The sequence below is a fragment of the Dunckerocampus dactyliophorus genome, chromosome 16 (assembly GCF_027744805.1).
Source record: "Dunckerocampus dactyliophorus isolate RoL2022-P2 chromosome 16, RoL_Ddac_1.1, whole genome shotgun sequence".
Lineage (NCBI taxonomy): Eukaryota > Metazoa > Chordata > Actinopteri > Syngnathiformes > Syngnathidae > Dunckerocampus > Dunckerocampus dactyliophorus.
This window is the reverse complement of record NC_072834.1, coordinates 5,094,026-5,107,665: the sequence shown is the minus strand read 5'-3', so window position 1 is coordinate 5,107,665 and position 13,640 is coordinate 5,094,026. Positions and strand designations below refer to the sequence as shown.

The following is a 13,640-nucleotide window of genomic DNA, read 5'->3' as shown; positions in this document are numbered from 1 at the left end:
ACACGCCCCTTCACTGTCACCCCATAAAAGTCACCCACATCAATTCTTGCTCACCATAACTGTCATCATAATCCCATTCAAATATGAACCACCAGCCAATCGATAGTGGACACCAGGGCACCATTCAGCAACGCCAACTCTGATTGGACCAGCCTAACTACTACAACTTTTATCATTTGTGCAATGTCGCTTTAAATTACCACGCTATACTTCTCTTATATTACGGCTTTAAAAAATAAAAATTATGTTAATACAAAGATTTCTCTTAATATTTTGATTATTTTTTTAAACTTTTGATTAACTTTTGTGTCACAGAAATGTGAATTTTTTCTCAGGAAATTGCGACTTTAGTTTCCGCAATTATGACTTTTAAAAAACCCCAAATTATTTTAGTTATTCTGACTTTTTGCAACTATATTCTTGTAACGCTGCAACTTTATACGCAGTTAATTTATTTAAACTTTTATTTGAGTCATTCTGACTGACTTTTGTGGTCATTTTGCAACTCCAGTATTGTAACGCCTTCTATCTCGTAATGCTGTGATTATTGAATGTATTCTTGTATGTGCTTTTTAATCTGTACTATAAGATATAATCACATTAAATTACGCCTTTTCCCGTTTGGTCGGGGTGCAACGGTTTTTCCGTAAAATTTCAACTCACATTTACTGATTTTTCCTGTTTTAATTCAAGTTAAAATTCCGTCTTTATCGTGGGTTATTTTTGTGTTGTTTACGTGAGGCTGTACAAACAACCAGTATGTCATGGAAAGGACCTAATAAGATTGTTATCAAATTAGCGGGAATGTTAAACAACGCTGACGTCTTTTTTGCTTTGTTTTGGTTTTTTTCAACCCATGTCTGACCCCACCCTGACCTTTTTTAAAAAAAAAAAATAGTTATGTCAGCTTTGATGTAATTTATTGTATATTTGGTGTTTTTTTCTGTTTAGCCTCTGTTTGGTGTGAGGTTAGCGAGGTGACATGTCATACAGCACGTCGCTGATGTCGTCCTCCCTCGTGACCCCCCATGACCTCTGCAAAGCTTTCAATGAGTAGAGCGCCACGCCCTCTAGTGGACTTGCGTTGCTCAGCATCAAACTGCGCTGAGTGTATTTTCCAGCATGCTGATTTGAAACGACACACTACAATTAATGTCATGTAAAAATGTGGAGATGCATGTTCTTCATTGGAAAGCAGCAAGACCAATTATTATTTGGGGGCTGTAAAAACGAATAACAGTCAATTTAGACGTGAATGAAAAGACAAATAGTGCCAAGTAGTGTATTTAAGAAATATTATGTTAGCAGCAAAGTAACAATGTACCAACGAAACATCCCTGAGTTTTATTGTATTTTTATTTTCTGAATTACACAAAAAATGTAAATCATTGCTACAGATTTATTGATACAAATATATATATTTTAAAAAATGATTATCAGTCAGGAAACTTTTATGAGTTGTAAAAAGATGATTTGGTTAAAAGTGAACAAACTATAATAACAAATAGAAAACGAGTTTACAAAATTTACAAGACCTTAAAAGATGCATCATGACGATTCCAGTGAAGACTTCTCTTAAAAGTAATGATTTATAAAAGGGAGCATATGCCAAAGGACACAATGTATAAGATAAGAACAAACCATCTTGTCCTGTAGTACCGTTTGTTTCCACATGAGGGCGGCAGTGAGCTGTTACGGTAGTGTAGTCCAATGGCGGTGGTCACGTCTGAAGATTAGCTAACTTCAATAAATAGTGCAGTTATAAAAATCAAGCTAAGGTCTATTAAAAGGCAGTGGCTACGTTTTACATATTTTTGTATCTTTTATGCAGTTGTATTTTTGGACGGGTACGTCTGTGAAAAGATGACAATGATGCCAAAGACGTCTTATGCGAACGATTTCTTATACGTGTTAACCAGAACAATCGGGATGTCTCGTTCCTTCATCTCTCGGGCCATCTGGCACCAGATGCAGGGCCTACAGAAGGTGGTGCACACGCAGTCGTTGCACATGGTTCCCTGCGGACAGAAGATCAAGTCAACGATTGATGCACTTGACCGTGTACGTACATTGTCAAATACGTCTGTGTAGGCTCTCAGTCGTACAGGAGTTGTCCATCGAGGGAAAGGCTTCTTGAGACGTCATCTGTACTTCTGTGAAGAAAGTGTCGAACGTTTCGCTCCTCATCCGAAGACCTTCATCAGCGAACTAACAAGTGCTGGTAGCCTAGCCTTTTGAGGTTTAATTTGGACCCTGTGTTCAGCAGGTTACTGAGACCAAAACCCACAGCTCTTAGTCTTGCAAATGAGGTAGAGCCAGGGCCAAGCCAGAACAATAGATGCTAACGAGCCAGTATCAGAGTCGTTCATACCCAACTACAGGGAGCTACACTTCCCCTTGTTCGGAGGTGCTAATGGCAGGATTACTCCGCCCAGTCTTAGTGTAAGGAACCATAGGAGGAGGGGGTTGGCACACCAATTCCGCCCACTCTTACTGTATTTAAGGCCTAGGCTACCAGCACTTGTTAGTTCGCTGACGAAGCTCTTCGGATGAGGAGCGAAACGTTCGACACTTTCTTCACAGAAGTACAGATGACGTCTCAAGAAGCCTTTTCCTCGATGCATTGTCAAATAGCTTAGCATGCATGAAGGACATGCAGAAGACTTATGCCTTTGTTGTCGAGACCCTTTAGTCTGAAGTAGTACGACTTTTTTCTCATAAAATGTCAACTTTATTGTGATAGCTATGACTTTTCTGTTTTATTTTTTGCTATCTTATGCTTTTTGCCATGACATTGTGACTTCAGGATTTTATTAGTTTTTCTCTTGGAAAATTAGGGCTTGAGATTTTTTCTCGTAAAATTTCCACATAAGTATTTTTTTTTCTCATCAAATTTCCAACTTTATTGTAATTGTTAAGATTTTTGTCTTATAATATTTTTCTCCAAAGGTTATGACTTTATTCTCGCAATTATTGTGCTTGCTTTTGTAAAATGACTATTTATGATTACTTATTTTATTTATTAATACATGCTATATTTTCATTACATTTTGCTCTTTTTCTCAACTTATTATAGTCATAACTTTAGTCTTGTATAAATGTGTTGTTTTATCATGAAATTCCAACTTTATTGACAAAGTTGAGTTTTTTCTTAAAAAAACATTCGATTTTTGCTATATTATCATACATTTTTGTCATAACATTGTGACTTTAGTCTTTTGCGAGCTTTTCCTCTTGTAAAATTAGGGCTTTATCCTCTCAATTGGGATTTTTTTTCTCATAAAATTACAACTTTTTTTTCTCTAAAGTTCAACTTAAGTCCTCTTTTTTCCTCATAAATCTCAGACTTTATTCTAAAAGGTCAAGATTTTTGTGATTAACACTTTAGTCTTGTAGTAGCACCACTTTTTCTCTCCTAAAATTACAACTTTATTCTCGCAAATAGGACTTTTCTTTGTAAAATGACAACTTCTTTTCTCGTCAAATTTCAAGCTTATTCCTGTGATTTACTTATTTTATTAATACAGGCTATATTTTCATAAATGCTGCCCTTTTTGTCACTACATACCAGTTTTAGTCTTGTAGAAATGTGTCATTTTTTTCGTCATAAAATTCCGACTGTACTGACACAATTGGGTTTTTTCTTGTAAAATTTCAACTCAAGTCCTTTTATTTTAAAAGGACTTCAATTTGCAACTTAATTCAAATGGTTAAGATTCTTGTCTTATAATATTAATTATATTTCTGCCATGTGCAGCGGCCCAATAAAAAGGTTTTTAACAGTAGAGGCCCCGCAGGGCCCGATGCATAGCACTAGCCTGCGAACTTGCGTCTCTTCCGCCATTTCTAGTTAACCTCAGCAGTTTTTATTCTATGATTGCTGTATTTGTGGAGACGCTGCCTTGTTGTAGACAGTGTGTGAAAAGGGCTAGAAAATAGCTAACTTGCTAGCCAGACAGGCTATTCACATTTTTCTGTTGTCCATCGATATTTTTGTGTGTATAGAGATAAAAACGTAACTTTTCGTACATTTTGTTTCTCGTTTAGTTGTTTTTCTTAAGTCTTACTAGCTAAAAGATAGCTTGTTTTTGCACGTACGCGGCAAGTCGGGTTACCTAAAACATGTATAGTAGTATTGTAGTACTACAGCTCTCGTGTACTTACTCTGATGCCGTAGCGATGTCTCATGGACACCCTCATGGACATGGCGACAGGCGGGACAAGTGCTCCCATGGACATGTCCACCAGGGGGAGACAGAGACACTGACCATATTTTTTAGTGGTTATGCAGGCAAAGCAGGGGAAGCACCAGAAGGCGAAACAACCTTTAAAACAAACAAAAATGCAAAAAACCAAAACCCACATATTGGTTACAGCAAAAATGATGATGGCGACAACCTTGTAGCAAACAAAAAGACACTCACACATGGGGACGTCGTTACAACAGTCACATATTTCACTCCCCCACTCGCTTGAGTCCTGATGGACCATGATGGGCTCAGGCTGCGTGATCACCATTTTGGACGTCATTTTGACTCCTGACCAAGGACGAATACGATATCATCAGTAGAACAAGAGTATACGAAATATGTACCTTTTAAATTCAGAATAAGAGCTAGCTAGATAGCTAGCGAGCTAGTTTTACTAGCTCTAGTTAGCTCGAGAGGTAGCTAGGTCTGTACATCAGAAGACTACTAGCTAGCTAGCTAGCTATTTTGGGTGGAAGTGCAACATGCGGGAGTGGCTTCATAATTTCTTGTGTTGATCATTAAAAGTCAAACGAGGATTTGAACCTTTTTGAGAGCATTTAAACGAGAGAAATGCGAGAAAATGTTATTGTCTGTCTGAGAAAAGTGCATAAAGCGTATGGTGAGGGGTTTACAGCCTTAAAACACATATAATAATTGTAAAAAAATGAAGCTGACTACTTCACTTATTCGCTTATTGTGGGCTATTTTGGGAACCTATCCCCCGTGATAAACGAGGGAACTCTGTACTGAGTAAATTCACGCTGGTATCGGAAGACATTTAATTCATCTATTATTTAAATAATGTTTTAATTAAATACATTAGTAATTTAAATAATTATTTAAATACAAATAATTTAATAATTAATTTAAATAAATTAGTAATTTAATAATTTATTAAAGTAATTTCTTTTCAAGCCTGAAGTATATTGAGGTGTAGTGGGGTGATTTACAACATAGCCAAGCTAATACGCAACAACAGAAAAAAAGGAGGACATAGTAACATAAAATATGTGAAAATGGTATTTGAAACCATAAGAAAAGAAAAGAAGTAAAATAATAAAACTATGAAAACAAATGATCAATGATTAAGAACTCCGTCTACGATCGCTCATCGTTTCAACAGACCTCAAATGACAAACGCATGGAAAGTATCGATATTCTGATGTGACAATGGACTGTAGAGCACGGAGAGCTGCTATTGGAAGTATTGATATCCCAGTATTGATCCGCACATCACCGGTGTTAACGCTGGCGTTTGTTCAACTAACACGGATGTCGGTACTCGTTTTTGTATTTACTCACCAGATACTTATTGCTCGCCAGCTAGCTCGCGCCGGATACCCACATTGTTTATGTTTTCGAAGAAGAAAAAAAAATCCCACATTTTGCGTTCACTTTGGACAAAGAAAAATAACGCCGAAAGACACGCCACATTTGGATTAATTACTTCCATCGAGCTGCCAAACATTTTTTTTCCACTCATTAGCGAGTCACAAAGCAGTTTGCGTGTGCGTTGCTTTGAATAGAATGACTCTTTACTGTTTTATGACAAATAAACAGTTAATTGTTGACGTGATATTGCCAAGAGCTCGCCAGCCAGCTAGAGAGATACCAAGCTAAGACAGACAGACACAAGGTTACGTTAAAATCAGTTAAATGGTTTCTGGAATCCTCGCCTTTTTCAGCTGACAAACAGACATCTACCATGAAAAGCTAAGACACTTCAAAGACATACAATAAAACATAAATAAGAAAGTCACGTCTCACCAGAGCGTGTCTGAATGCCGCGTCCTGTCAGAGGCAACCTCAGTGCAGGAATAACATGAAATTAACGCGCTGCGCCTTAAGACACCCGACCGGACGGACCTGCCGGGCAGGTTGAGCTAAAGCGGGAGCTAAAGCGGAAGCTAGCGCTTAGCTTTAATTGGACGTATTGTGACAAACATTGATGTCTTCTCGTGTTCCCTCATAGCTAGGGGTACGCAGATTGGGGGTACGGGAGTAAAAATGAAAACACTGAGATTTACGTAACGTGCTCGAACACCACAGCAGGTAACAGCGCAGAAGAAAGGTGACAGCATGAAGTTGTTGATTGCTGTGTGCGCGTTAGATGAACAAATAAGTAGGTTTGATGATGACCTTGTGCATTAAAAGTGTTTAATCTTCAAGACTTTTCAAGATTGTAAGTCCATTTATGCTTCCAAGAACAATGCGTCTTCCTCGGCCGTTGCGGCAACTTTGTTCGCCGGTCCTTGATGGAGACTTGGGCGTACGACTTTCCCCGACGCAGCACCGACAGACGTGTATTTTCTCTTCTTCCTTTCACGTCATGTTCATGCACAGAGGTTCAGCCTCGTATTGAATTCATTTCCTTATTGATTTCTGGACCTTACGTGCCTTTACTTTCATAATGATTACGTTTACGCGAGACATTTAGTTGCATTGTACGGGTTATTTCCATGTTGCTGCAGACCAAAGCACAGCAAAAGAGCATAAAGATCACAGCTTGTCACCACTTAATATAATATATAATTAATAATAATAAGAAGAAGAAGAATTCATCATAAAGACCTGCTGAATGCTGCCCCCTGTTGCCTTGAAGCAGCACCTGCAGTAAGACATCGACTTGACAACCTCGTCAATGTAACGTCCTTGCTCATGCGAGGGCCATGACGTCATTGCATGACACAAATGCCAACAAGATGACACATCACACCTCATCCAAGTTAAACCACGTGAACAATGGGTGTTTTGAGGGTTTGGTCTATGAATACATGCCATCATTACCTCTGCCAAGCAAGTTATTAACTACTTCTGAAATAAAATAACTCCCAGAAAGTGACAACTATTTTAATATTTTAAAGAATTCTATTTATAATCATTTCATAAGACCATATTATTGTTTTTTAAAATGAATGTAGCTAGACATATTTAATATATTCTTTTAATTGAGTAGCTTTAAAAAAACATGTAATCATATTTATATTAAAGTTGTATCAGCATAGTGTTTCTTGAATTTTTCTAAAAAAAAATTTTCTTTTACTCGAGTGGCCTTCAAAAATATGTACTCCTTATTATAATATTTGGCATATTGCTATTTTCTTGAATTGCATTTCACAATATAGTTAATATATAACTAAAAAATAGTAGCCTTAAAAAATCATTATTACACTAATTATGATAAAGATGATAAAGTGTGTAACTAACTGAAAACACACGCCCCAGAAATGTATTGTTGTATGTTAAAATACTTTTTTAAAAAGTCATATAATCATGAGAAATAACTCTCGTGAAATGTTAGTGTGGTATTGGTACATGGCGGGGGCGAAAACTCGTTTTCACCGTGGGCCACATGGCAGTTACGGTTCTCCTCAGAGGGCCACGTTTTATCATTCTGTTGTAGAAATGAGTTCATAATTCATTCTTACATTCATTTTTCATGAGGAACGAATACAAAATAGTCATTTTAAATTGGATCTGACAGCAAAAAAATATAAGGTTTTCTGTCAATACTGACAACAAATCCATTTAGCAAGAAGGATTGTCTTTTGGATTAAGAAAATATCTTAAAGTTCTTTTTGTTAATAACATGAATTTTGTTTTTACTTTAATATTTTATTATTTATTGTAAAGGTAACTGTAAATGTTTATGAAATTATTGTAAAAATATGTTTTAAATATATATTTTTTTACTTATTTAAATATATTTATATTAAGTACAAAAAAATAATAAATTACAGCATACAAATAAAAATAAAAATACAACAATATACAGTAAATATAATTTTACAATAGTATACTGGAAAAGTAAAAATCCTGACAAATAAAGCTTACAAAAGTAAAGACAAAATTCATATTAATAACAACATTACAATATATATACAAATATTTTTAAAATAATATTTAAATAAGTGTCCTTTAGACATGCATTATTTCAAGGCTTTTGCGGGCCACATCGGGCCCCCGGGCCTCGAGTGTGACACCAGTGGTATGTGGTGTAATGTAGTAGGTGCTATTTCTTTTGTGTTGTTTCACTAATTGTCATTTTAACTCCAAAAAATAAATGTAGTGCATATCAATACTTTTTTGGACTCGGTAATTTCCCCCCACTTTTTGTTCCACTTATAATGACACATAAGTATTACATATTTTTCTTCTGTTTTATTAAATGTCTAGAAATAAAAATAATATTTTAGCCCCAGAAGACGTTTTTTGTAGTAAAATCTCAGACTTTATATTTACTTCAGTTTTTCCTATTTATTTTGGGGGTAATTATATACAATGATGATACAGTATACCTTCTTTCATTATATTTAATTGAACATTCATGATTGATCTGATTGGCAGGTAGAAATCACATGGTTGTGCCACATTATAGTGAAGTGCGGAGTCTCCATTGGGACTTACGTGAACAAACATGCTTTTTTTGCTCATTTGCTCATGTTTCTGTCAGGGACTTATCTACTAGGAAGTCCACGGAGTGCTTACCTTCCACCCAGATCAAAATCCAGAAACCTGTCTGGTCGTGGACGGCGAGTGGACAACTTTGTCGAGTCCATGAAAGTAAACAAAAAGTCCAATCGGATCAGCGATGGCGGTGACAGAGTTCATCCAACGACGTCACACTGACCTTTCACCTGAAATACAGAAGACTAAAAAAAAAGTCACTAAAAAAATGTATTTGAATGTATTATTGCGTTTTATTTTATTTGATTGTATTTTGTGCGATGGAAGCCCGTTTCCGTCACTGAATGCTAAAACGTCGAAATGCCAAAATAAAAAGCCCCGTGGCGAAGGCTTTGTCTTTGATCATTTGGACTTTTTATCTCACAATGACAGTATAACGCGGCTAAAACTCAGACGTGGGAGGAGTTTGGGGAAGTCATGGAGAACGACTTCCCGATGACTGCGAAGAGATTCCGGACCGCCGTCCGCCGTCTTAGGAAGAGGAAGCAGTACATTGTCGACACCGTTTGTGGGAGGGATGGTGTGCTGCTGACCTTGACTCCAGATGTGGACCACCTCAATCCCACCTACACGATGAGGATCAATGAGGATGAGGAGCTTTCATGAGGAAGACGTGTCCGCCTCCCGGACCAGAAAAGTGCAGTTTCAGCGACTTGAAAAAACGTGATTTTGCGACACTGAAAAAACAGGCGAAAATCGACCTGTCGGAAAAGTGGCGTTTTTTGCCATCTTTGGGTCCTGCCGGGACCCCGATGAATGTGTGGTGGGTTTGGCCCACCTCTCGGACTAGAAAAGTTGCGTTTCAGCAACTTGAAAAAACGTGATTTTGTCTCAGCCGCGGACCTGACAAAACGACCAAAAATTGACCCGTCAGAAAAGTGGCGTTTTTTGCCATCTTTGGGTCCTGCCGAGACCCCGATGAATGTGTGGAGGACAGTCAGGACCTGTTGCCCTACCCAAAGGCGTAGGGAAGTAACCCTCTGGTTCACCGGAGAAGACTCCAACACGGAGGCACTGAGTCAGGGGGGTATTAATAAGCTCACACCAGTTCGCCGCCTCTCCCCTGCGGCAGCTCCACAGTCTAAAAAGGTCCAACCCCTCTCGAGACGTTTGGTTCCTGAACCCAAACTGTGGGTCGAGTTGAGTCCGACTATGTCTTGTCAGAATTTGTCAACCTCTCACACAATCTCGGGCTCCTTCCCTCCCAGGGTGCCGTTCCATGTCACAAGGACCAGATTTGGCCGCCGAAGACCAGGTTGCCCGGGCGCCCGCCCTCGACCACCACCCAGTGTGCATTGCACGGGACCCTTTACTTGCCCCCGCAGGTGGTGGGTCTACTGGGGGGAGATCCCATGTGGCTTCTTCGGGCTCGGCCCGGCCAACATAATTGGGTCACTAAATGAGGTACCTAATGAATGAATGGGGAATTTCTCACAACATGTCGACGAGGGCCTTTTTTTCCAGGTGATGTCGGTCAGGCATACAATCATGTCGCCACACGCTTCTGCACTTTCTGTCTGGCTAAAAAAAAATTGGGCTCAAAGGTTTCGTTTCGGCTCTGTCGTCATCAGAAGCGGCTGAGTGAAATGAGGCTTTCAGAGCGTCCTCCATGAGTGTGTATTGCGTCAGCTTCATGAGCTTATCCCACTTCAGTTACATCAAAATTCAGGTCTGAGATTTATGAATACAGTCGTGTTTTATTTTTCAAATATTTTATTATAACTTTTAAAAATATGTATAGAATATAGTTTATTTTTTATTCTTTTGTTTGAATTTGAATTAACATAAAGCGTTCTGCTTTGGGACATTACTTCAAAAAACAAATACAACAACAAAAATAACTAATAAAAATAATTAACAAATAAAATATATCATTAATAAATTACATTTTAAGAATTTGATCAGAAAATTAACTTAGAATGCTTGAAAATCATCAGAATCAGAATCGTTACACAAGGTTACACAAACCAGGAATTTTTTGCAGTGTTATGTGCAACATAAAAGAGGCTTGTAACGATGTAAAAATAAAAAATAGTAAAATACTAAAAAAATAGTAATAATAAAACTATAAGGGCATGCGAAATAAAAATAGACTAAGTTAAATCATATTAAACAGTATAACACAATATAAGATACATGCTTTCTATGCATAAAATGGACATTCCTGACATAACAAAAAAGAGCAGCGTCACATTGTGTATGTATGAGTTTAAAAATGACATTTTTAAAATAATTGCATTAATGTCTGCAATGGTTTTCATATCTACTGGAATGGATCCAACAGTGAGGCATGCTTATCAATTCTTGTTGCATTACCTAACGTTGGAGCAGGTTGAACCATGACCACACACTTCCTTTTTAGCCTCTCGCATGCGCGTGTGTGTTAAAGAGAGAGAGTGAGGGTGGAGGGGTGGGAGGGTTAAAAGGAGTTCAGAGAGGACGAGAGAAATGAACATTTGCTTGGTGTCCTCTTCGTGTAAGCCACCACTCACCTACACTATGACTCATTAAATATGACTTCCTTATACATTTCACTGATCTCAAATTACTTTTTTCAGCAGCTAGCTGATGGATGTCCCAACCAGCGCCGACAGAACCTCCTCCAAGGATGCTCCACCACCTTGCAGACCCCAGGAGGGGCAGCAAGGTCCTGCAGACCCTTTCCTCACTGCAGCCAGGCTTCTGCGTGCAGGATGGAGGACCAAGGAGGACAAAGAGAAGAGGACACCAAAGACGAGGACATCCATTGAGGAGGACAAAAATGCAAATGAGGAGTGTAAGAAGACACGTGGGCCGTTTCTGACATCCGCTTGTGGTAGCTCACGCACATGGTCCAGGAGGTTAAAGGCTGCCAGGCTATCTCCTATTGCTGAGACATGCGCACATGCAGCGCATTGTTGTCATTAAAGCAAAACGGTCGACAATATGTTCTTTTTTTGGACAACCATGATAACACATAATGCACATACATACATGAGCAGTACAACAGCAGGCCTACAGGCAACCCACAGTACAGTCTGAACCTCAGTATTTGGGTTACCGTTTCGGTGAGTTTTTTGTGTGTCTTTTATTATTTGTTACTATTAAATGATTTTTTTAAATGAAGCATGAAAATGTAATTGTAATTGTACTGGCAGGCAATTCTCCAATAATTAAAATTCTCAAATCAAATTAAAATATTATAATATTATATTATAAGATGTGTGGGTCTCTTTTATGTGTGCATTAAAGATGCTAAAAGCAATCCAATGGAGGTCAGTATTTTGTACTATATACGATATAGCATCAAAGCAAATTAGTGTCATATCTATCGCATTACAACAAACAGAACAAGCTGTAGGCTGAAAATGGTCCCTAGCTGCAGTGTGCAGAACTATTCTCATCTGTACTGAACAATGGCAGCAAGCTGCTTTCATCTTATGGACTCATCTTTGTCCCTTTAAGGAGATCAAGTGTTCATGTTTACATACTCACATATTTATAGCAACACATACAGTATATAAAGTGTGTATACACATACATATTACACGTTTGTAATGACCAATGGTTAATGAAATTCCTATCTAAACTTTAAGAACACTTCTTTATATTTTCTAAAATAAGGTGTTTCCGCCCGGTTTCGAACCGGGGACCTTTCGCGTGTGAGGCGAACGTGATAACCACTACACTACGGAAACTCACAGTTGACCGTGTAGTTCCTGCTCGATTGAAAGTGTTCACTACTTTTACGGCTCAACCAAGGTTCACTACTGCCATCGTGTGGCCAAACCAAAGCAAACCAAAGCATTGCAAACCTAGAGAGTTCCGTCTTTTTTCGCGAGGGAGAGGTTCCCAAAATAGCCCACAATAACCGAAAACCACAGAGTAGCCAACTTTGTTTAGTTATTTTAAGGCTGTAAAACCCCTCACCATACACATTATACACTTTTCTCTGACAGCAATTAAGATGTTCTCACATTTTCAACACTCCCAAGTTCAAATTTCGTTTGAATTTGATCAATCAACTAGGTTGGACAAAATAAATTAAGTGACTCACGGTATTCACTCCCTCTGACCATGCTTCGTCCTGGCGTCGTTGGGCTGTAGCATTGTGGTATCCTTGTTCAAACACATTGCTCCTGCAGTCCTGCTCGTTGTCCTACTCCTTCAATCGAAGACTCACTTAGCCGGTTGGCTGCTGCTGCTTCTCTTGTTTATTGGCAGTTAGCAAGCAGCGCACGCAGTTATCTAGTTTGCTAGCAACGGCAAAAAGGAGATTGACAATGGTCTACAGCCAATCAGGGCACAATGGGCAGGTTCTAGCCAATACTGACTTTTGTGGCTCTATATTTAGCGGGCTATTGTGTACAGTGCGTTCCTAATATGCTTGTACAGGCATGTAAACACACAGACAGGTGGCGCTGCACACGTCTGCAACATGTGTATGGTAGCAGTAGTAAATACAATAAACGCATACAACAGACAGTGCACCAGAAATGTTTCATTGGGGTGGCCAAGGTAAGACCATTACTCATATAGGGGTGGCAAGAAATTGATACCTGAATTGTCTAGATGGCCAGCTGCTACTTAGAGGGAGAGTGACCGCGGCCACCCTGTAGCTCGAACACTGTTTCTGGACCATCTATTTGAGCAATTAATAGCTGAGCTGTGTTTCAATGTATAGTTTTTGCTCCCCATCATAGCTGCCAAACCCTTGCAAGGCATAATACAGAAATGGATGCCGATCTACACTCCTGTTAAAAGTGATAGTTCAGATTTTTTGACATGAAGTTGTACAACATCCCCATCAGCATTGTAGTCCAATAACAGCGACTTACCCCGCCCTTGGTCTCCCGAGTCCAGTTCTGGTCAGATTTGTGATGAACGTAGTTCCACTTAGTTGCTGCGGACAATTAAGTAAAAAGTTTGGCTTCTCAAAACAAT

General features: G+C 38.6%; 1 protein-coding gene and 1 non-coding gene across 4 annotated transcripts; both read right to left on the bottom strand.

The window, feature by feature from the left end:
• Positions 1 to 1,366: 1,366 nt before the first annotated feature.
• Positions 1,367 to 13,355, bottom strand: LOC129169572 (cornifelin homolog B-like). Of its 3 annotated transcripts, none has more exons than XM_054756110.1 (4): positions 12,754 to 13,355; positions 4,425 to 4,538; positions 4,165 to 4,325; positions 1,367 to 2,018 (listed from the first exon to the last, which is right to left on the bottom strand). In XM_054756110.1, the coding sequence occupies exons 1-4, from the start codon at positions 12,773 to 12,775 to the stop codon at positions 1,887 to 1,889; spliced, it is 429 nt and encodes a 142-aa protein (XP_054612085.1). In that variant the 5' UTR covers positions 12,776 to 13,355; the 3' UTR covers positions 1,367 to 1,886. The 3 variants fall into 3 exon arrangements, with proteins under 3 accessions (XP_054612085.1, XP_054612087.1, XP_054612086.1); XM_054756112.1 differs by lacking the exon at positions 12,754 to 13,355 and adding an exon at positions 8,739 to 9,210; XM_054756111.1 differs by lacking the exon at positions 12,754 to 13,355 and adding an exon at positions 6,018 to 6,114.
• Positions 12,322 to 12,394, bottom strand: trnav-cac (transfer RNA valine (anticodon CAC)). The gene has a single exon. It is a non-coding gene; the product is annotated as a tRNA-Val (tRNA).
• Positions 13,356 to 13,640: the final 285 nt, after the last annotated feature.

What these genes read in the sequence shown, in the direction of transcription:
- LOC129169572 (XM_054756110.1), bottom strand. Translation starts at nt 12,775, where the DNA reads ATGGTCAGAGGGAGTGAATACC. An exon ending in GGTCAGAGGGAGTGAATACC is followed by an intron (nt 4,539 to 12,753) that starts GTGAGTCACTTA and finishes GTCCTTGGTCAG; the next exon opens with GAGTCAAAATGACGTCCAAA. An exon ending in TTGTAACGACGTCCCCATGT is followed by an intron (nt 4,326 to 4,424) that starts GTGAGTGTCTTT and finishes TTTGTTTTAAAG; the next exon opens with GTTGTTTCGCCTTCTGGTGC.